The following is a 25,374-nucleotide window of genomic DNA, read 5'->3' as shown; positions in this document are numbered from 1 at the left end:
CCCAAACGCTGATATGATGTTAGAATGCGTGAAGGTAAGGTTTGATGACTTTATTGAGTGCTAATGTGTAAGTTTGTCCGGTCCACAACCTCAAGTTAATTCATGCAAACCTGTTATCACACACATCGAACACGGATATTATAATCTCTCCGAAAGTGTATGTGAGAAACCCCACCCGCCGCCAGAGGTTTGTGGAAACGAGAGCCGGTCCGTGGGTCCAAAAAGGTTGTGGACCACTGTTTTAGAAGACATCCGAACATATATTTATAATCATTACACAAATGGTCAATGACTTTGAACAATTAATTATTACAAATGTATTTTTTTAAATGACATTTTGCTTGATGGAGGCCATGTTTTTCAACCAATCATGCTCAAATTTGACAGAGATGTTTTTGTCAGTCCCTCAAAGGTGTACCAAATTTAATGGTGATTCGGCAAAACACCCAAAAGTTATAGTGTGTGTGTGTGTTTTGTAGCGGGCATCGAGCTGTGTGACAAATGTCAAGTCAATCTGACTGAGTGAGGGTTTAAGCAGCACTGCCCTGTGGTATGTTTGTCAGAAAAATAATATCAAAACAATAGGGGTGCGTGTTTTGACAAATGTTCACCCTTTTGTTTGTAGCGGTAGAAGAGAAAAGAGCTTCCACAAACCAATATGTAGTCATGTGAATAAAGTACCTTTACATTTACGTTACAGTAAGTACACGTCCAGCTGGAAATATGTGAGCATACTGTATGTGGTAAGAGGAGCATTTGTTGCCTTTGAAACTTACCAGTGAGATTGGTGCGTGCACTGTAAGAGCCCAGGTAGCGACCGTCCGTGTTGGGCGTGTAACACTCAAACAGGCCCTGGTCCTTGGCCTGCACTTTGGTGATGTGCAGCAGGGCCGAGTCACGACTCAGCCTCTCCACATAGATGTCTTTGCTGTTCACTCTCTGGCTGTAAACGGCGTAGGCATAGTTGGGCTGGGCCGTGCTAATGATGCGGATCTCCCGGTCCGGCGCCGACGCCAGGTACATGGACCACTCAAAGTCCTGCTCCACCCCTTCCTTGTAGCCCGTCACGTTGCACCAGATGGTCACGTGGGAACCCTCCGTCCGGACGAGCGGCCCGCTCTGCACCGTCACCACTCTCTGGGCCACGGCGGCACCTGCTAGAGAAAGACATGGAGATGGAGAACATGGGTTACAAAACTGCAGGCTAAAATATTTAGCACCGGTCGTGTTTGCGCACCACACCTCTCGCAGGAAATAAAAGTAACATCTGCAGGTACACATTCTCTGGAGTGAGGCTGAGGTGTGCACGTACACACTGCTTCTCAGCACAGCTTAACACTTGAATTATTCACTTTGGCTTTTTTAACAGCTGCCATCCAATCCCGCTCACAAGCTTTAACGGATGCATGCGTGTAAGCTGCGAAAGGGGGGTAATAAATAAACACTATGGTGATAAACATGTCTGTTTTTTAACCAATAAAATCTCAAATTACCTCTACACACACACACGTTACGCTCTGGCGTGAATAAATAAGTCAAGTTTTCATTTAATCACAAATGGATGGCAACAAATTGCACACGTTATTATAGCAAACTGAATGCTGAATATTGCATACATGAAAGCAGGGTTTGCTACATTGTTGCAGTGTTTGCTGGCAGGCAGCGTGCGAATGTTGCCTCATGTGCACCCAATAGACTCGCACAACATTCACTATTCAGCCAACGTGGAAACACACACACACACACACACACCCTGCCCTCTTTTGGGAACGGACACAACAGAGCAGTTACACATGCCCGAAATCCAGACAGAGCGACAAGTATGCTATTTCCTGTCTGCACAAACAACTGGGGTGTGCAGCTGTGTGTGTGTGTGTGTGTGTGTGTGTGTGTGTGTGTGTGTCTGTCTTTATGAGGCAGTGGTCACAATGCTTGAGCATTAATAATTCACCAGACAGCTTTTTATCTTCCACATCCTCTCCTTCTTGCATAGTAACCTCTTGTTCATTCTAAGTCATTAGTGTAAGTCCAGTTGTATGAATGAGTGTACACACTTTAATAAGAGCATTTAGAACACTTTAGCAAGCATTTTTATTATACTGTAGCATCAGGGACAATACTATAGAAATGAAACATAGATATACTTTAGAGTAGACAGTGTGCAGCTTGTATAGCAGTATAGATTTACTATCCACAGAATACGGCAACCCAAAGCTATTAATGTCAAAACAGCTGGCAACACAGGCCAATATGCTTGAGTGTTGCCGACACTGGGGGAGCTGCGGTTCATTGAGGGGAAACATGAATTCCAACGTGTACTGCGACATTCTAAAGCAGAAACCGGGCAGCATGGCCGTTCACCAACATGACAGCGAGTCCAAACACACCTCCAAGATCAGACTAAGCAAGTGCCTTGCTGAGGGAACTGAAGATGAAGTTGATGGAGTGGCCACATACTGTATGAACCCAATTGGGCACCGATGGGGCATCCTCACACAAAAGGAAGGACTCGCTGTACTCAATTGTGTTACAAGATTATGGCCACGTGTTGACTGATTTTCAGGAGACAATAAATCTATACTGCTATACAAGCTGTACACAGACTACTCTCAAATATTTGCGCGTTTCATTTCTATTGAGAAGATATACTGCAATTAAAATAGTTGCTGAAATGTGAGCGGTGTGTGTACGTTTGTGAGATACTGCACGTGTGTGTGTGTGTGTGTGTGTGTGTGTGTGTGTGTGTGTGTGTGTGAGTGCCTCATGCATCTTATTTCCTTCAGCTTCAAGTCTTCTGTCAATTGCATTCCACTCATGTGCTACTGAAATCCCCTCAAATCTTGTATTTCCTTTAGAGTCTTTCAATGGGATTTAAATAGGAGCTACAACAGTGACCCAAATTGAAAAAGTAAGCATAACCTATATCTTTTTTTTTTTGTGAAAATGACCCCCTGCTGGACTTACCAGGTTATAAAATCTGACGCAGCACTTAAATGTATGAGTTTTGGAAAGTGAATATTATTATATTCATTCTGACAGGAAAAATAGCATCATTTGGCCAAAGGATACAATTATCTGCACGTCTGCTCTATTGAAGCAGTATCTTAAAATAACACGTTGATGCTGGAAATCGCTTTCAAGATCGGTAAGAGGGCTAAAACTCCCACTCAACCTGGTGTGTTCACTGATAAAACTCCGGGGAATACAAGGAGGGGGTGGGGGTTGTGGGGGGCATGATATAAAAGGCTTTAGATAATAAGCTAAATGCTTTGTAATTATTTAGTGCTCATTATTAGCACTGCTTATTCCTACACACTGCAGTCCTGCTGGAAAATATATTATATCTCTCCAGGCAGATATAATGACCACCATTCATAACACAGTGTCGGGATTTTCTTTACTCACCCATTCCCTAGGATTGTCAGGAAGAAATAATACAAAATTACATCTGACAATAAATTATTGTTATACATTTCAACAGCAGATGCATGTATGTCAATGTCAACAAAATCATTCATTTATCATTATTTAATAAGTTAGCAATCATGACATATCCTGCATTTATTCAAACCTTATACGTTTGTTTTACTCCTGCATTTAGTTACTGTTTTTTTTTTACTTCTGCATTTAGTTACTTATTAATTTATCTTTCATTTTTTATTCATAACAATTGTCCATGTGTAATTATTTTTTTAAATCTATATCTTATATGTTAGTTGCAGAGTTTTCTTTTTTATGTTGAACACTTCTTTTCGTTTCATTCTTTTTTGAGTTCTTTCTTTCATCACTGTGTAAATGCTGAGAAGCGTTCGCTTTCAGTTAATAATGTGAGAACACTAGAAAGAAATGCATTCTGAAATGCAAAGTGTGAGTTGTGGATACCAGCATTCTGTTCATGTTCTGGTAAAACAAGCATATTCGGTTCGTTTGGGTTGAAATAAGCTATGAAAATAAATGTTGGAAAACTTAGTAGCTCTTGGCCATTTCCTTTTGTAAAAGTATCTCTCACAAGAAAAAATGTTGGTGACCCCTAATATAGCCAATAGTAAATAAACAAAAATTACACTTGATCTATGTGATAGATATCGGTATCGGCAGCATAAAACTCTGATCGGAGCATCCCTAATTTCCACATTTTCCTTCATTCAATATTTTCTATGACATTTTTCTCATTGAAAATGAAAGGGCAATCTCAATGTCACCCCCTATTGGTGGACATTCATTTTACATTTAACATTACATGTAACATTTTTTTTTATTCTGTCCACGGTGGCTTGGCTCAGGTGGTAGAGTGGCTGTCTCCCACCCTGATGGTTGATGGTTCCATCCGCAGTTGGTGATCGATATTTTAACACATTTCTAGGGTATTTCAACATGCATTCTACATTTCAGTTCAGCATTTCAACATTTCAACATTCCCAGGCACTTTCTCCTGCAAGAGCCTCTTCTAGTTGCATAAGCTACCTATGTAATGTTAAACATCAATTGTGCAATTGTGTAATCATGTGGCGTTCGTTAATGTAACTTGTTAAGCATATTGAAACAGATGACACCATTACCAGAACCAAGATAAATAGAGAAGCCGAAGTAGAATAAGAAATACACTGTCAAAAATGCAGGTAACGTAGGAATCCATTGTGGTCCTTCAAGGTAGAATCTACATTGATTATTGGACTCCAAGGTAACTATAATGTTTGCAGGAATAAAAAGAAATAAAATAAGTTCCCAAGTTGCAAGTGTCAAGGTTGCAAGAGAGCATTATGATTGCTTAAAATGAATTCAACAAGGCAATCATTGCCTGGGAAAAAAAGATTTAAGAGGCTTTGTTTGGTTGACCTTCTTATAAGACAAGGAAATCTTGATTACGAGTGGCAATATCAAGAGGAAAGCACACAAAGTGTTGTTCTGAAGCAAAATTGCTACAATGTGGAAACACGAAATCAGCCACTGCACCACGTGATCCTTGGTACGGGTGTGAGGACCATGCGTGGGCCCAATGCCTTCAGAATGTGCTTTTGGGTCCTTTGAGGCCTGTACCCGGTAAGATACTACCACCATAAAAGCAGTACAGTTGAAGGTACCCACCTCGTGACAATCCACCGTACAAATAAAGATACAAAATCACACTTTGGGAGCTTGTACTGTAGTAGTCACATATGGCACCAATGGAAAAAGCCACGGATGCAAGAACCTGGTGCCTTTAGAACCCCAATTAAATGTTAATTGAGGCCTTCATTAGGCAAAATACTTTCTCCTGAGAGTGTATGATCAGACTTGCAGGGTATGTCTCGGGGTTCAGCATGCCTCTGAGGAAATGCAAATATAAATACAGCATAGGGCGTGCTACGGGATACATTTGGTAAAAGGATCCGCTTTCTAATTCTGACTCAGGCCCGATTCCCGTTTTACTTCGCTGTGAAGTCAGAGCGCTAATCTGGCAGCGCCCGCTTCGTCTCAGGGCTGCACCGCTGCTGCATCACCGCTTCTCATGTTACAGCGACTCATCTCCAAACTGCTGGATACATACTGTATTACTCATACAGCCCACAAAAAAAAACCAAGAACAGCAAAGGACTCACACCGCCCGGCAGCTGCTGAGGCAAAGTTGCACTTCTGATTACATTGTAACCTTCTTCCGCCATCATCTTCCTCCGAGCCTTCTCTTACTCCTCTCTGTGCTTGTGTGCGTCTTTTCAGGCAGGATTTAAACAGCTCTACCAGACTTCAAAGTGCCTGTCGCTCTGTGGGCTGTTTAGAGAGGCTGACAATGACATACCAAACCCTGCAGACCTTCAACTCCATTCCTCTACCTCACACCCACAATAATCCAACGCACTCACTCACATTAATCCCGGGGGGGTCCCCATTTTGCTCAATAAAGCCTGGCACTTGTCTATTATCAACAGTGCGTTGACACTTGTTTGGCTCTGTCAAAAGGAGCTCTGGTTTGTTTTGGTCAAGTGGAAACGCAGTCATCCGAACCCTGGTGTGCACCAGACAAGCGGGCCAAGACTGTTTCAGGCTGTGTTCACATTTCCTGTTTGGTACTCTGGTCCGAACCAAAAACTTGAAAAAGGATACTCGATGTGCACTTTTTTTCCCCCAAAAATATTTGTCAACATTTTTTTCCTCTTTTTTATAACAACTACAAACACTCACATGCTGGGTTAAAGTCCTTGTCTTTACCCTGATCAATATACAACTGGACCCTATGAAATCTGCTGGATTTTTTCCCAAATTCATTTTTTTCAGTTTTATTTTTTTTAAATTCCGTGTTTTACCTTTTACACGTATTTTGCCAGCATGGAGTGTGTACTTTTGTGACAGTAAATAAAATGTCCGTTAATTAAATGCAAAAATCCTTCCATGTATTGATGCAATACATCATTGGCCCATTTAGTTAGGCTAATTATTCGAATGGGATGTCAGCCTCTGCACACATGTAGCAATGTGTCCAAATCCTCAACAAACTGTAATGCTTGTGGTGAAGGCAGACGTAGTCAACAATGCAATTCCGATTGCATTATTAATGTAAGATGTTTTTTATGACACCCTTATTGTGTTGACGCAATTAAGTCAGTATATGGTAAACAGTGCTCTTATTTTGAAGGCCGGAAGTGTGTTTGTTGACGGTTAAGAGGTGCTGGGAGAAAGAATAAACATGCCTCTCATCCTTATTTCACTCAGAACGGGCATCGTAAAACGCTTGTTCGCATTAACAAGGGATAAAACAACACTGTGTAAACACGCAATACAGCCGCACTAGCAGGCTATCAACTCAGCTAACACCGCTACCTTCCATTCAGCGCCATCTAGTCACAACGTCTAGTTACACTCCTCCTCACGATGACAGCGTTTCATTCACAATATGTCAACTTCCGTGAGATTACGCGTTTAACAATAGATTCAGTTTTATTTGGACAATTCTGCGATGCCGTCCACGATTCCGTTAACGCGTAAATGACAGGGCCCTATATACAGTATGTTGTTCCTATGTTGAAAGGCCAATACAGTTCTGTCCTCCATAGTCCCAATGTGGGAGCGTCCATATTCATCCAACAGAGTGCAGTAGCTCCTTTAGCGTCTTGATGGACACTTAAAGACATCTTTCCAGAATACTCCAATTTGTTTATTTGTTTATTCCCACATGCAGTAAAGTACTGTGCCTTTTCCGCTCAAACACTTGGAACAGGTATCTGGAGTGTTAGCTGACATGGTGACGCAAGACCGGAGTTACGTACATCAATTTGGTGTGCGCTTTCGTGTGTTTTGCTTCACACTAGTAGTTTTGTCATGGAACCAAAGGCTGCAAAGCAAAGATCATATACAAAAAGTAAGGACTTCATTAGGCTGTTTTTGTTAAATATTATGTACCATGATGCAAATGCGGCCGCACGGTGGTTTAGTGGTTAGCATGTTAGCCGCACAGTCACAGTCTGGAGATCGGGAAGATCTGGGTTCGATTCTGGCTTGGGCATTTCTCCGGGGACTCCGGTTTCCTCCCACATTCCAAAAACATGCATGTTAGGTTAATTGGTGACTCTAACTTGTCCATAGGTATGAATGTGAGTGTGAATGGTTGTTTGTCTATATGTGCCCTGCGATTGGCTGGCGACCAGTCCAGGGTGTACCCCACCTGTCGCCCAAAGTCAGCTGGGATAGGCTCCAGCATACCTCCGCGACCCTAATGAGGAGAAGCGGCATAGAAAATGGATGGACGGATAATGCAAATACTCCAAACCAAAATGCGATGTGCTAGGTCGAATACATAAGTTATTTTTATATTCTGCTATTACCAGCTGAGATTTCACCAAAAGCTTCTAAAATTAAAAGACCGCCGTTGTCAAACACATACACACACACACACACACACACACACACACACACACACACAAGGCCATCTCCCAGAGTACCGAGCTACAAATGTGAACGCAGCCTAAACTCCTCCAGCCCTCACTCTTGCAAATGTATCATCGCTGCATCCCACACTACTGTAGTGCGCAACCAACCTGCGTCCCGTGCCGGATGTTCACGGACAGAAAGAGACAGAGACACACACACATCCGCACACGGGATGCTGCAAAAAAAAAAAAAAGAGGATTATGCTAAGAGGAAGTGAGGGGGGCACACTAATCCAATCATTTGTGGCCACTGTCTTATTCTCAGAGGAAACAGGAGTGAGGCTACCAGAGCTCGTGCCTGCACTCATCATCACTCTTCGATGACACATGATAATTACACACCTAGGAAGGTGTATAATAAAAGCACTGCGGGGTGTAAGTGATATAGAGGGCACCTAGAGCACAAGAGCAGATGCGCTAATGTGCAATTTCGGACCTCCACTGCCATAAGACAAGTGCACAAATGAAGATTATGCCACCACCTGGCACCTCAAGCTGCATTTCCCCTTGCGCTAATTTGCGTTTTGATGATTAACAGTGACTTTCTCCTCTGTGTCACTTATTTTTGACAGGAGAAACCATCGTCTCCAGTAGACAAAAAAAGAAAAAAAGGCTGCACTGTCACGGTCTGACTCGGCTGCTTTTGACTCGTTATTTCAGAGCCGACACGCACATGGTGAGTGAACGAGGGGTACAATGCGGAGAGATTCCTCGTGCGTGCAATGGAGTAATTGCACAGACACTTTCAATTCTCGTCAAACTCAATGCACACACAATGCCAATTGAAGCAGTTTTTAAGTGGGTTTTGAAGTGTCAGGTTCTTCAAAATCAATAAATAACGCCAAAATGACAGCATAAACATTTAGCCTTAAAACAACAGCTTATTGATGAGTTTGATCAAACGCTGACTTGGCACCTGTTTGAACACCCTGAGCAACTTTTTCATGTTTTTGTAATTTGGAAAAAGTGCTATGGTAATATGAAAAGGCGTAATTTGCAAAATTAGACAAATCAAGCTATAATTTGTCCACCTCATCCTAAAATATGGTTTTATTTAAATGTTTTTAATCTTTATTTAAATATTGTTATAGTGTGTCCCAATTGAGTGGTTTCAAAGGGTGCTTCTCTAGGTAGATGATGTCATAACAGGTCTTTTAAATAAGACTGGACAAGTGTAAAGTAAAAAGTTTGTATTTATTTGAATATTTAGCGATACATATCTTAAAGTTCCCCTATTATGCAAAAGTGACTTTTTAAATGATGTTATGTGTCCCCTAGAGCAGTGGTCACCAACCTTTGAGCTAAAAATCCCTCGTCTCGGCCGTGAACCTAGGCAAGCTCTACTCCCCTGATGTGATGATGCATTTATTTTCCTCATTTTTTCGAAATTGTAGCGAAGCGCCAGGAATGCATGTGATTTAAGCAAATTCACTGGTTGTCCTCATCCACCCAGCCGATTTGACATTGATGTAATGTATTGTCTGGTAACTTTTATGACCGGTAAAGACAGTCAAACATACAGCATACGCGCATTGCCGGAATGGCTCCAATGTGCCAATCGTCCTAAGAAGGACCCTTGGCTGTCCGCTGCAAACAGTGCCTGTACTAACTATAAACGTATATTTAGGACATTTAGAACAGCGATCGACCGGGCAAGTCCCAAACATTGCGATCACGATCAACAGGCTGGCAACGCCTGCCCTAGAGCCACCAAATGTGAGAAAAATCCATCATCTGTCTTCACCAGTTTGCTCCACTTTTGAGAGAAGTGGCGCTCAAACGGCTACTTTTGAAGTTGTGGCTTTCCATGACATTGTGAAGGAATCGAATCGAACTTGATTCAGCGGAATGACAGCGCAGTGCAGGTGAAACGGACTAGTTTGTTACGCACAGTACTGTACGACAACCGAGGCGGTGCCGAAAAAGCAAGGCAAAGTTTTGGTAAACTTTGTCAAAAACCAAATCATACAAAAACCCGAAGTGGTCGGAAAGCGAGGTTTGACAGTATATGTGAAAAGTAGATAAAGTGAACAATGTCAGAGACAGGTGTGGTCAAACAAAGCTCGTTAACATTAAAGCTACAGATACACAAAACTGCATGTTTCCATTCGTGCTTACTAAAAACACTTTCTGCCAAACCTTTGGCTGGTAACGGTCCAAAGAACGCTCCGTTGGAGTCAGATTGGTCATAACTACCACATATCCCACATTCTGTGAAATCATCCTTCAGATCAGAACTTGCCAGTAATTAGCAGTAAGTGTCTTCTTTAGCCATTCATTATTAATAACAAAAAAGTCATCTGAAATCTGATAGCAGATGTTCAAGCTTTTGCGCCAAAAATAACACTGGCACAGTCTACAGTACCAGAATGATGAGGATGTCATTATGTTTCTGAAGCTAATAACGGCAATCCTGCCCACATCCTATTGTGTGAACGAACAAATGTTCCTCTCACACCCATTAACTTGTGCACTGCAAACTTTTCGGGGAAAGAAATTGGCAGCGACAGGCAGCAGAATAAACTCCGACCAGCCGTGTATGAATTAATTATAAATGTGGAAGCAGTCAATGTCCCGTCCTCTTGGGGGAGGTTCAGACTCATCCCAACGATCTGAGACCCTATGAAGCTTCCCAGAAAGCGAGGTAAGAGGGAAAATAAGTTAGGGTGTCAGGTGAAGCAAAGAGAGGAGAAGCCAGAAAGAGAAGCGACAGCCGCCTCCAGGATGCTGAACACTAGAGAAACCACACAGAACGAGAAGAATCTACAAGCGCCTCATGTGCAGAACATATATGTGTGACACAAAAGAAAAGATGAAGAACACGACATTTTTCAGCAGGTCGTCTTTTTCCCCTGCAGAGCTCTAAAAGCATTCAGCCTCTTAGTAGTAGTTGAAAGAGTGGCGTTTTATGGATTGCGGTGGTCAAGTTTACTGTGACAGCCTCGCCTGCAAAGTGAAAGAACAGAATGTTTTTTGATAAATGCAAGCACCTCCAAATGTCCTCTGTAAAAAAAGGTATACAAGACAGTCATCCAGGCCTGACAAAATTAGCCTGCTGGTGTCTATATATAGAAAGATCAATCCCGACGTGACAGTGAGACTCGCAACTGCAGCCTCTTTTAAATCCTTTTTTGGGTGGGGTGTGGAATAGAAACATGACCTTACCTTGATGATGGCTTACATATTTTTGTATTTTGCCTTGAACTCATAAGCCCATAAACCCTCTCACCCAACCAGCATCGATAATTGACAGTGTAGTAACGTATGTAAACAATATCACTAGGGATGTCCCCATCTGGTCTTCAGGATCGGGATTGGCTGCCGATCCGCCGTATTTTGAAGATCAGATAATATTGGCTTCAGCCACGACATCGGGCCGATCTGTTTGCCATATAATGTTCGTAACTCTGGGCCGCACTCCAACACGGTAGGTGCGGTAATGAGCCTCAAAGCTGGTTGCCACTCGACTCCTGCCACCCGCAAGTAGAAGAAAATGCAAGACCACCATGCAGACATGTCGGCGGTGTACTGTGGTGAAGTTAGCTTCACGTTGGACGGATATTCGGCTCCGTAGCTACAGCGGTAGTTCCCTGTCACTATGCCCGGACTGCTGTGTCATGGTGCGGGGAGCTTGCACGGGAAGTGCTGCTCTAATCGCTGGTTGTTTAAATTATTACGTTGAAGAGTTTGTTCCAAAAAAAAACTAATATATTCAAAATGACACCACAAATTGATCTATAACCATATCAAATGATTTGTACAACCCAAAAAGTATTTTGCACACCCATTTTTTCCAATTTTATCTTTTATTGGATGTTTTATTGGATTAGGGACCTAACTCACAGAGGTTTGTTACAAAAGCCAAACAATGTTGTTGGTCATGCTGTGTAATAAAAAAGGAAATTCAGCAATAATTGAAAAATTAATACTTGGAAAAAAAAGTCTAGATCTGCAACGATTAACCGATGATTAATCGATTATCCAATGAATTAAACTAGTTTGGTAATCAATGATATATTTCATTTAAAGATGTACTGTAAATATCCTGATTTCAGCCTCTCAAATGTGACTATTTTTTCATTTCCTTAGTCATCCATGAAACCAGACCTATTATATTTGTGTTGCAGGCAAAACAAGAAAGTCACACATAGGGGTGGAGGAAATAATCAATTCTTAGAAGCACTGCGGTGTGGACATTGATGATTATCAGTCGATTCATAAATGTCAACAATCGATGCTGTCGGAACAAAAAGACGGAAAGCGGAAGCGCCGCACGCAGAGTTTATGGTGGTGCACCAAGGACGCTACCAGAATGGCTGAGCGTAAACTCCGACCCGAACCCGCTGGATTTACAGCGAACGTCTGGAAGCACTTTGGCTTTCATGTAGTTGAAGGTAAAAATGAGCTGGACAAGAGCCAGACAGTATGCAAGCTTTGTCATACAAGCTTAAAAATATGTTTTGGAACACGACAAATATGAGAAACCACATAGCACGTGGTTCGAACGAGGATGAAAAACAGCCAGCTGAAGTTGCTGCCGACCAGAGAACCAACGAGCAAGTGATAACTATTTTTCCACCCAACTTGGAAAAGGCGACGTTAGCGTAACAGCGCACTTCATTACTGACGACTGGAAGTGATGTTGATCTCTTGGGCCTATTCCTTTGTATATTTTGTATTATTTGTGAATAAGGGTAGCCTAGTTTTTCTGGTTATCCATAATATATTGAAGTCTGCAAGATGTATTCTTGTATGAGAGCTGCTGGTACAGTAATCTATATTTTGCATGAAAGCTGTTTTTGACTTTGCTTTACAGTCAGATATTCTATGCTCAGGATTTTTGTTTGAATTCAGTAGTCTTTATTATTTATTTATGAATAAAGGCAGATTTTTTTTTATGTTGGTTAATCAGAATATGCTGAAGTTTGTGTTAATTTTATACATGCTGGCAACTGGCTCAATTTACTTTTCCTGTTGGTTCTATATATACACACACACACAATGGCAAATATGTTGGTAGATGTAACCTTCCAATTATTAAGATAATGGAAGTAAACTCATTCTCCTTAATCTCCTACAAATCATTTGGTTGAGAAAATATTGACTCCCGTTTCACAAAATCCTTGAAATGACCACAAACGCGTAAGGAGAGCACGCTAGTAATGTGCAGATCGATACTGAAATATCAATACCAGCTCCTTTGTGCTCCAAAGTCGATTCTGAAATCAAAATAGTGATCCTTTTGTACGTTAGCTACATGATTGTGTCCTGTTTTTTTCTGATGTTGTATATTAGCTTGGCTATATCGTAACTCACCCCACTACCTCACTGTTCTTAAGGGTTTAAAAAAAAAAATCAATAAATGACTGATGGCTTGTATTCCTTATGCTATGGTTTGAAATACTGTACCCTACTTTTGAAAATTTACCCTACACATTAGGTGAATTTGCACATAGTATCGGATCGGTATCTTTGATACCAGCCTAAATTTTTACCCAGTATCAGATCAGAAATGAAGTCAATGGTATCGCACATCACTAGCGCACACACTGCAGCAATCTGTACTTCAATAAACACACGGAAATGCTAGTCATGTCGCGCTTTTGCGCATGCACGTGACTTTCCAGGTGCTTTGCGTTCACAATAACATCTCGCAACGACCACAGAAAATTTAAACAAAAATTCCAAATTGTGCATCATACCCAGCAGTGTGAACGTAGCCTAAATGGAATGACGGCAACACAATTACATATGGTAAACGATGATTTACAGAATGTCTTCGGTTTAAGGAGAAGTTTCGGTCTTTTCAGGACCGAATCTCATTTTCCCTTTCATATCTCTTTCCCCAGCTAGCTCACATTCTTGAACCTATGATTGATGAGCTCCCTGCAGCATCTCATATTACAATTCAGGCCGTGTCCTCCCAGTTGCGACGTGGTGTCCTTCCCGCGGTGATAATCAGGCGTTGCATTAAATTGTATAAATCAGTGTTGCAGGGCTGTCTTAGCCAACCTCTCACTAGTGTCCCACAGTGCAAATAATACGGACGGGTTTTTAAGAAAGAGATATTGGATATTCCATGTTTTTTATGGAAAAGAAACAGCTTGTTTTCTGGTGTAGATGCCTGCCAACTGTGCTCATGACACGGAGAAACAAATCCGAGGAAGAGCGGCCGAGCCTTCAGCTTCCATTAGACGGGCTGGCCAGCAGCTGACAAACACTTCGAGCAAGTGGCCATTACGGCTTCAATCTGAGCAGAGTCTACAATGGGAAGAGGAAGTGGATTCCATTGTAGGTCAGCATTTTCCTCTTTAAAAAAATAAATAGAGAGAAGCAGCCAGGTGGTGTGCATGGTTGGTGCAGGGATTACAAGATTTACATGCAGGGGGGGAAATCATTTACCGAGGGAGGTATTATAAGCCAGCAGCGTGAAGAAGCAATCCCCTTTAGGTTTGGGTAAGATACATTTTTCCAAAACAGCACCAACAGATACTATTTGTGTGTGGAGAAGCAGAAATACTAGCGTCCATAGAAGACAACATGGTCAACATGGTCATAGTGGCCAGCATGTACATTTATATACAATACATCCAGATTGGATTACAGGTGTTACTGCAATGACTCCAATACATTCCGGTGTGTAAGACGCACATGTCCATGTCATAAAATGGCATATTGTGGCGTGCATGAGTCGGTGAGGACCAGTCAGCTCTTTATTTGACAGAAGCCAAACATGAGCTATGAAAAAACTCACAACGAGCTCGTCAACGCAGTGGAAATTGAAGGACTCAATAAAACAGTGACTCACAGTTGAAACTCACACACAGCAACTTACCACTCAAACATTATACCTCCAAATACAGAAACATGTTTCGATACGAGTTTAATATGAAAAAAACATTTAAAAAGTTTTCCCAGAATGCATTTCGTTTGAGAAAACCATTTATTTGGAGGAGATAACATAGAAATTGGCGCTGCAATGCTGCTTCTGTCCACCAGAGGGAGCTAGAGAACCCCGAGCCCAAAGCCGAGAGGTGAGCAAGCGGACTTTATTGTAGCGTCCCAATGAATGTGTTGCTCAGACGCAATAACTTATTGGGAAACTTTAAAATGTTGGGTTTGTTTTTTGATTTTAAACTCATATTGTATATACACCTTTTGAGTGTTAAGTTGCTGTGTGATGAATTTAGTGTTTAGTTAGACTCTTGTTACACTGGTACATACTGACCTCCTGTGATTTCCACTGGGCTGACAAGCTCATTGTGGGTGCACTGATAACTCGTGATTGGCTCCTGCTGACGAAAGCGCTATCGTCTCCTCACTGACGGAACAGTATTTAAACAATTATTAGTAGTTCTGAAGTAAAGGAGACGTCACGAGATTAGAATTTAGCCATAAGCCGCAGGGTTCAAAGAAAAAAGTAGCGGTTTATACACCGGAATTTACAGTAATTTTCCCTTGAAAATCCAGGTTGTTTTAAAATCCAGGTTACAGATTTATACATGCACCATCCACAACCCGTGGTACCAAACGACTTCTCACCAAGTGGGTCAGAGCTTTTCTTCTGGTCACCCACACCTACCTAGCAGTGACCTGGAGAGATGTGGCCACCACGACACACAGACCAGCAACAAAGTGTCTCAAAGGCTGTTAGCAGATTAGCAACCAGAGGAGGAGTTATGACGTTGATTGTTGATGTTGATAATGGCCAATTTATCAGTGATCCAACAAGTGACGAGCAGCTAAGAAATGATATCCTTTTTTATTGCAATCTAAAAGTTATTTCACTGATATTGAAAATATGATGGGTTGCAGAACTGCTCTAAGCGAAAATGCAAATTTGATTGGCTGGTAGCGACACGCGGGGCGCTGCCCCGGCTAAAGGCAGAAAAGGGCTGTGCCTTGATGTTGCCTGGAAGATAAGGTGACAAAAGACATGCATGAGCCACCATTTTCCAGCTTTCACAGTACAATTGGTAATCCTGTCCCACTGGAGGGGGTAGCCATAGCATGTAATCAAAATACATGATACAAGTTGCTATAGAATATACAGTAAATTGCAGGAATGGGATGTACTGGACTCAGTTATGAAGGAGAAGGGTCCGAATGAACATGGAGAATCGGGTGACTGACCAATGAGCCAATTCAGTCTGTCGGCATTCAAAAGAACCAACAGGTGGCAGGACCACAACTTAGTCTGCTATTGAATGATTTGAATGTGCACTGGCGCTGACAGTTTTCACTGTATAGCTCTCGAGCATGAGTTATGAATGCATGCTGGGGTTTTCATTTTACCATCAGTGAATGCCACATCAATGGTTCAAGACAGTTTAAATTGTAATGTATTCACTGTTTTTCGGTTTAAAACTCATCGGGCATCAGGGCAACAATAATATGGCCTGACTTCTGGTTCCGCTTGGTCAGAGGCAGACTATTAAATTACCAAAAGTGCTTCATCCAGAATGAAAAGCTCTGTCAAATTTAATGCAAAGACACTTTTTTGGCAGTGCTAAAATACCAGCTGTTATTTGCTGATATACTGTAGTGCATTGTCCCTACAACCAATTACCTTGTCTTCATACTATAATTCACAGCGTTTAGAAATGTCAAATATAAAAACAAACGAGCGAGTCAAACAAAGAGCTGTGGTCTTTTGCCCACTGTAACTGGAGGAAACATTAAGTCTGACTCACTCCAAATAGATGAAACCTCTAGACTTTAAGAACAAACAATATTATGTACACCTGCACATCTAATTGCATCCAATAGTTTGTACGCATTTTTACTCGGGGTGTCGGAGTACATGCTTTTCCGTACGAAACATTGAGTATGGTGCAGAGGCGTACAGAGTTCCCACACAATAGAGCTTGAAAACACTCTTCCGTCGTTAAAGTCATCTGTTTGGGAACACTTTGCGATCCCGGTGAAATACGTAAACAAAGACAAGTGGATAAGACGAAAGCAGTGTGCTGACATTGTTCAGTAGAGATTGGGATCAGCTACAAGTTAAAACCAAGGCGTGTACCAAGCTGTGATTATGGCGTACCGTTACACTGCTAAGGGTTACATAATGAAAACATGCTCCTGTTCGAAGCTATGCTGCCTGCCTCATGTTTACACAGTCAGTGAAACCCGGGAGGTCATTCCATGCTGCTGTTGGTCGACACATAAAAGCCTGAAATCAGACCGCTGCTTTTTGTTACACACGCTTAACGTCATCCTATCGCCTCCTTCGCTAAGCTAACTATTCTTAAATTATGGCTCCCGTGGGCTACGAGCGCCATGACCCCACCTGTGCGGCTGCACATAACAGCTGTTGCGAGCAGGACAGGAACAGCAGGGGGGTTACGCCTGATCCCGATTCAGACTTCTAAGTCGACACGTTTCTGCAGTGTACTCTATGTGGGAGTGTGTACACACCAGACACTGGGGGGCTGTGTAAGCTGAGCACACATGTGGCCGCTCTACATCTTCCTGCTGTTTCGTTAGGACAGACTTGACAGATAGAAGACCTTGATAGTTTTAAGAGTGTGAAGTGGCTCACATGGACCAGAGGGCCTTTGACGACATTACCTGAATTGACCACATTGAAACTTAAATGTCCGCTTTCATGCAAAATTGACTTTTTATTGATGTTTTATTGACGGTAATGTGTGTCCCAAGAGGCCGTTTATGACCACCAAACGTGATAAAAAGCCATCATCTCCCTCGCTTAATTTGCTCCGCTTTTGAAAAGGGAGGCACTCAAACAGTCGCATTGGAAGTTCTGGGTTTTGATGCCCTCAAGAAGGGAAAAACCTCCTTACTCATGGACACGACAGCGCCTACGACTCGCCAACCCCGTGTATACGCCCACCGCTTCACAAAGGACAGCTTTGTAACATACGCAGGCTTCACTATACATCTTAAAATAGAGCTCTACTAATTATCCGTAAGTCAGCTACAGACGTGGGAGCTGTAAGTTTGATCATTTAGTTTCTCTTCCGCAAACAGGCTAACCTAGCATGATGTTGCCATTAAAATGTGAGTGTAATGTTAGCACTGTAGCTCACATAGCTTTGCTAATGTTTGGGTCTTCCTGCCCCACTCCTTAATGTTACGTTGTTGTATGTTGCACCTATTGCATTGGACAAGTGCGAGTTACAGTGCATATGTATGTATGCACATTCGCATGAAAGCTACAGACACACACAAAACGGCGTGTTCCCTGTAGGGTTTACTAAACACACTTTCAACTGTCTAAATTGTAGCATCAAGGCTAGAGTCTGGGCAACATGTAATTCCCATACACCACTGTGGGATCTGTGGCATGCTAGACCGAGGTGACTGTTGTTGCCGTTTTTTTTGTTTCTATTGTAAACATATGGTCGCATTATGATAATAGGTGGCCCAGAGCTGAAGAGTCGAATTTTGATTCCGCAAATACCAAAAAAATATTTTTATGCAGTGAAACAATGTAGTGGTGAAAGATGTGGAGTACAGTAATCCCTCGCTTATCTCAGTTAATTGGTTTCAGAACCAACCGTGATAAGTTACTTTCCGTGAAGAAGGATTCAATATTAACATATGGAATATTTTCATAGTTAGAGTATAGAATCTTTACAACCTTCTAAATGTTGAAAATTGAAATAAAACCCTATAGCCAACTTTACACTCGTATTACCCAATATAGTAGACAAAATAAGAGTAAATAAGCCATTTAAGCCATGAATGAGACTGCCCTTGAGTGTTCATGCGTTACTATAAATGTGCTCCCGAGGGCTCCCTAGTGGCGGGCGGACAAGAAGTGATGTCGGGGATTCAGAGTTGAGTTTTAGCTTGCTGTGGTTTATGCCCGCAACAGCAGCCCTTTATTAGGGATTTTAACTCAAGATTATTCTGGCTGTTGTGAGATAATTTAAAACTTGCCTTCAAACAATGTCTGTGTTTCAAACATTACACTAACATTACTGACACCTCGTGACCAGTGTGGAATACTACATATCATTTGCAGCATTTTTGAATGCGTCTTCTGAATGTCTTGTATTTGTATTTTAGCTCATTTAGCCTTTTTTATGTTTGAAAATGCTTAATAAATACATACAATTTGCTTCAATAGCCATATTGTTGGACTGATAATATTCAGCCATATTCAACCACAAGAAAAGCATCATTAATTCATGTTTTTGAAAAACTACCACAAAATTCAAACCACATAGTGACAAGGGACGACTATATTAAAAGTGAAACGTATGCCAACTAGCAAAACGCTACTTGTACTCCACGTTTTACACTGTTCTGTTTCATCAGAGGCTTTTTGCGAGTGATGATAGTGATTTATCAAGCGAATGCTGAAAGACGAATGTTCCATCGTTCTCTGCTGAAGAGACGTCTTTCTTCCGCCCACTCCCACAGCTGATTTGCCTCTCAGTTGGACCACGATGTGGAAGTGTGTGTTTGAAACGGATAATAAGCACTCAGTGAGTCTTTGGAACTCTTTAAATGACATTTTCAAAGATTGCCAACTTCAATATCTCATCAGTGGCACCCGATGCAGTTTGTTTCTGTACATGTGGAGAAAGACATTGTTATGCAAATGGCATTTTGTCTGTGTGAGAAGGTTCCTCACCTATGTCATCGCAGGGTTGACTCAGGGTCAGCTGAAGACACCTGAAGACATGCTGCTTGCATACCTGCAGAGGCTAAATGTTATGTACCTTTTCTTACATGTGGACGTGTTTTCCACTTTTTTTGTGCATGTGAAACATACTGATTCATTTCAAACTGTCGCTTAACAGCTGCACATCGCAGTTGTGCTAAAAATAACCAAAAAATAACAGCCTCATGGTCACATATGACAGAGTGGCATGGAAATATTGATGTGAGAGTAACCAGATTGCTTTCTTTAAACCAACCTTAATATAAACAATCCAAGCTGCAGCTGGGTGGCATGAGAAAACAATTTGTCTGCCTCAGATAATCTCATGTGAACTACACATACGGAAAATGATATTAGCGGCACAGTCTAATGACATCCAATACACAGATGCCTTTTCAGAGATGATATTACTCAAATTTGGATTGTCAGAGAAGTATTGTACTTTTAACAATATGTTTATTACTTGGTTGTAGTTAGCAGTGGTGTACAACTGCACTGCGCCTTCTTTGATGTTGTGCAGTTATAATTTAGACTGATATTTGGAGACTAATATGCCTCTGAAGTTAGACAAAACAAACATGCGAGTCCACAGCATCAAAAGATTTCCCTGTCTCTTGCTATGTCTTGGTTGTTGTGTGGCTTTTTTGTGACACATCTTTCAAAAGGTGGACTCGCCTGAACAAGATCTCCTTTGACACTGCCTGTAAATGTGTTTTATTTTTGTATGTTCTACTTTTCCACCTTTGTTTGCATTTTTGTATAAAAAAAAAACAACAACTGGAAAACAGAATCATCCCAGGGTTTGAATTAACAAGTCATTATCTATATCATAGTGTTGTGTGATAAACAAAATTATATATCCCGATATAGGTAATTTTATATCCCGGGGGGGTGTAACGGTACACTGAAATGTATCCATTGTGGTGACATCTAATAGACAGTTACAGTTAAATATCTCTCTGTTGTACGTGAAGTCCAACTATCTGTCGTAAGTGAAATAGCGGACACACATGATACCTCGCTGACGTCACTTTTAGCTTTTTCATGAAGTGCTGGTATAACTTTCTGGCTAAGGTGAGGACGTGATGGTATTTCGTAGCAAGGTTCAAGAACTTTAATCAAATGCAGTCATGGAAAAAATGATTAGACCGCCCTTGTTTCTTCAGTTTATTGATCCATTTTAATGCCTGGTACAAGTAAAGGTACCTTTGTTTGGACAAATCTAATGATGATAGCAAATATAGCTCATAAGAGATCTTACATGGATAGCTATAGCATTGTACTGCCAAACAATGTACCGGTAACTCTTATGAGCTATTTTGGTTGTCCATGACTGTACTGTGACTGTACTACAGCGCTCTCAACAACTGAATATGGACGTAAGCCTGTGGCCATGCGTTCCTCCCCCTCAGTCCGTAGTGTCCGACACTCAGAGGCGTCCGTGCGGAAACTCGCCCAGGACGTTAGTTCCGCCTGAAGCGCTTAGATCACTCTAGTAATAAATTTCATGAGAAAAACTGCATAAAATATAACTGAATCAGTACGCAAATTGGCCAAACCAAACATGCAGAACCGAAACAGTTCAATACATCCATGTGAACCGTTAGACCTCTAGTATATATCCACACATGAAATTACTACCAATTTCTCTTTTCTCCTTTTATTTATAAAAAAAATATTTTATGCATAAAAAGGACACAAGCATTATAAAACAAAATCGTTCATCCCTCTTTTTGTTACTACTTGTTTTTTTTTTAATTGTCTCGTAAAAAAAACAAACAAAAACCCTGAAGCTCTTCTATGACAGAGTCTACTTGGGCCATGTCTACACATGCGAGTTTACAGACGGCATCTGTTTTTTCTCAGTGCCTGCGGGATTGCTTGTCATCGACTGTGCCTTTGGACGACGACTCTTCCAGGCTCATTTGGTGTGTGTTGTTTTTTTAGGTAGCGTTTCTACTGCAACATTTGTGACTTGCTGTGTGCGCCTTAAGGGGCTGTGCCTGTTGAGTGACGTCAGAGAGCGAAAGTTGGCTGTGTGTGAAAACCTGACGTGAGTGGTGGCTGACAGCAGTTCTTGTTCGAATGTTATTCAAAAGATGTTTATATAACGTGTATAATGTTTTGCAGCCTTGTCGCTATCATGGAATAGTGTTTGGAAGACATTATATAAACAAGACATGACTTACTCTCTTGTGCCAACTTTGACGTATACATGTAGTAGTGTTTGTTCTTCGTTGTCTTATTTTTTTCCTGTGTGCCGCTGGAATAGCATAATTTTCAAAATGCATTTATGCCACATTTTCAAGCCAAATGCTTCTTATAAAAAGGTGTTCCTTCAAAGCAGTCATCAGTGAAATGATCACTGCAAAAAACAGAACTCGAGGTGGGCATCTGTCTCTCGTTCTCTGCACTTGCTTTGTCCATTGTTGTCTTAAACCTTCCTCTTTTCGAAAAGAAAACAAAACTTACAGTATCACTCAGATACTATGAACATCCAGCCGCAACATGTTTTGGCATGACGACTGTTTTGATGAAAAATATACTGAACCAAGTCGACGATCTACCGCGAGAGGTGTTTGTTTACTCTGCTTACTCTACTTTGCTACTTCCGGAAATGAGGCTCAGCTGTGAGCTAGTGCGTCATGGCTGGCTATGAACTATAAAATATTTTTGCAAATTTACCATTCGCTTTCAAAAATCCAACAATTTAGAACATAATTACAAACAATGTATAACATATTTAAGCAAAGTGGATGGCTCGCGTCAGGGACCCTTTAATTTATGACTGTCATATTAGCTAGTGTATTTTGTGATGTAAAAAAAAATTAACTGTACAGTTCATAAACCTTTCATATCATTGCCACACTTTGACCCTGAAACGGATATCTACTATGGGAAAATGTTTTTTCCAAAGCCGAACAAAATCGGAGCTCAGCCAGTGTCCTGGAATGAATCGCTCAACTGTGTTAATCTCATTTAGTAACATGAGAGGACATTGTTCATACTGTAGATAGAATGAACACCGAACATAATATAGAGCCGCCAGTCAGTCACATGATGCTGCATCAGTTAGCAGTTAAACCTCCTCTGATGACTTCAGGTTTGGTTTCCAACTGCAGGGGCAACATGGGAGATAAACAAAAGGGAGATAAAAAGGGTACAATAAGTTGTAAAACTGGTTCTCACGCACACACACACACACACACACACACACGCACGCGCGCGCACACACCCACGCCCACACACACTCTCTGTAGCACAACTAAAGTGTCACCATTGCCAAAAACATTAGCTCCATCAGAACACCTGCTCCCCCAACCAGTCTAGTCTTCCCATCCCCCACAAGCATGCCTCATCCAGTCTGAAAGACAAAAAGTCTGCTCTCAAACATGTCCAATGCTTCCGAAATTTTGCACACACACAAAAAAATCTACTCCTAATACCGTGTCATGTTCAAGCATAATCACATTAAGTGTTGTTGTTAATTAGTCAAAATGCATGCTCCAAAAAAAAACAAAAAAAACACTCCACCGTCTTCCCTCATTATCCATTTTGCACTCATGCACGATTACAGCGTGACAGATGCGTGCATACTTTGTGTACACTGGCGAGTTTTGTTGTGTGACTGGCAGCTTGCTATCAGTTTGCGGATTAAGCTGCAGATCGGAAAAGAAAACTAATTAACTATTAATTAGTCCGCTTCAAACAGACTTTTCTACCATTGTCAGTCATTTTGCCTTTCAGGCAGCAAAAGACGCGTGCTTGTAAAGTCATGCATTTATTCATAAGCAATTAAAAACACTTACATACACAACTCTTTCGTTCCTGCTTTAAACACGGGGAGAAAGCACATATTGCCAGTGTGAGCAAAATGTTCTGTGTGGCTGCAACACTGTACTTTCAGACTAATACACATTAAAAAAAAATAATGAAAAGCATGCAGGCAGTTAGTCAAACATCAGGAGCGGAGTGGTCACCATAGTTACAAGACCCCGCGTGAATCCCACCGGTGTGGGAGCGATGCAAGGCTACAATGAATGAAGCAGCACCTTGTACTGTTGGATCTGTCTGTGTGTGTGTGTGTGTGTGTGTGTGTGTGTGTGTGCACGCGCGTGAGAGACAAGGCGTAGAAGTGGAAGCCTCTGGCTGGCCAGTCATTATCACTTTCAAAGCCTGACAGCAGGAGCGGGTGAAACAGAACAGACAAAAAAAATCCCAAAGAGGGGGATGGGGTTTAGCTGGTGTGTTCAGGAAAGCAATAAAGGTGCCTGTGAAATGCAGGAGGGTTCACTCATTTATTCTTCAATCCCAACACAAAATGTGGAGCCCAAGCATGATGCCTTCCAGTGCAATCGGTAATTATTAGTTTCCAGTTCTACAACTGGAAATGGGAACATAAAGAATTGTCAAATCCAACCAATGGTACATTCACAAGACAACTATGTAATACAAGTAATTTTCCTTTGCAACATTTTGTATACAGACAACAACCTTCCCCTGTCACAGGCAACTGCAAAAACAACTGAACACTCTGTAATACGCATCCCACGCCTGTAGGTGGCGATGTCACTTTAGCCCTTTTTACACCTTGTTTTGCAAGTATTCTGTGTAAATATCACTGATACAATAGAGGGAAACACACCATCTCATGTCTCTCAAGTAGGTCACCGCTATCAAAGTAAAAGCATATCAAAAATACACGGCGGCGGCGTTGGCGTACGGCTCAGTGCTACATACAGTATGTCTATGAGCTACCCCGGTCACCATTAGCGGTGTTTTGACAACCCACCAAGTCCTGCCACCCCGAACACGGTTAAGCAAAACATCGGCTCAAGTATATGCTGCGTGTTGACTGTTATGGCGACAGGAATGTTACTTGTGGCGCTTAAAGGGCCATATCGGCTTTCATTATAGGGAAAAAAAAAAATACCGATATTGACCGATATTACATTTTTACGCCAATATTGGGCCAATATTATCGGACATCCCTAGAAATAAAATAAACAGGACAAGTCAAAATAATCCACAAAGTCAAAGCGCACGATAAAGATAAGATAAGATAAGCCTTTATTAGTCCCACAAGGAGAAATTCCAGGTTTATAGCAGCGAAAGTACAAGAGCACACAAGAGTATGGATTCAAGATTCAAGAGTTTTATTGTCATATGCACAGTAAAACAGGTAGTTCTGCTATGCAATGAACCACCACACTGAATATTATAAACAAACACGATCCAAAATACTGTAATCCAAAAAGTCAGCAAAACTGCAAAAGTGATTGCACTAGTAAACACATTGTGCGTCATTTTTCTTAAGGATGCACTTTCACTTGTGAAGCAATGTGAATGTAATTGTTTCACACTGATCAAACGTTACGTCATTTGATGTTAAGTCATATGCAGCTTGTCTTGGAACATAACGCCCGTGAATAGCCGGGATTGCTTGGCTTTGGGGCAAAGAGTTCACACTTTCCCCAACATCAGACACCATATTTCTCGAGGAAAACAAGCCAACATGGACATGTACCAACATGGATAATGAATTACAGGCATTGCTAACCTTGTTAACAATGAAAGCCTTAGTATAGCTTACACTGTGCCTTTTATTACCCTGCTACCGCCTACACATGCAGGAGGCATCGTCTAATGTGGTTATCAGTCATAAATAGTCACGTTTCACTGGTCATATGACATGCATCTTATGGACATAATGCTGCAGATAGAGAATATATTTATTTAAGTGTGCTACCAAAAGCCCACTGGGCGGTAGATGGTTATAAAACATACTTTTTAAAAGCGAAATGTATTGACACAACCTTGAGGGAGTTGAAAATC

The 25,374-nt window shown here is 41.5% G+C and overlaps 1 protein-coding gene across 2 annotated transcripts in view; it reads right to left on the bottom strand.

Moving 5' to 3' along the window:
* The window catches only part of igsf3 (immunoglobulin superfamily, member 3), a 125,531-nt gene that overhangs the window by 91,768 nt on the left and 8,389 nt on the right, over positions 1-25,374 (bottom strand). The window contains exon 2 of one of the 2 annotated variants that reach the window (XM_054786138.1): positions 777-1,154. In XM_054786138.1, coding sequence (XP_054642113.1) covers positions 777-1,154 — 378 coding nt within the window. Of the gene's footprint in view, positions 1-776; positions 1,158-25,374 lie in introns of both variants that reach the window. The other variant, XM_054786137.1, reaches the window with a different exon arrangement.

This window comes from Dunckerocampus dactyliophorus, chromosome 9, assembly GCF_027744805.1.
Source record: "Dunckerocampus dactyliophorus isolate RoL2022-P2 chromosome 9, RoL_Ddac_1.1, whole genome shotgun sequence".
NCBI lineage: Eukaryota > Metazoa > Chordata > Actinopteri > Syngnathiformes > Syngnathidae > Dunckerocampus > Dunckerocampus dactyliophorus.
This window is presented reverse-complemented; position numbering and strand designations above follow the sequence as displayed.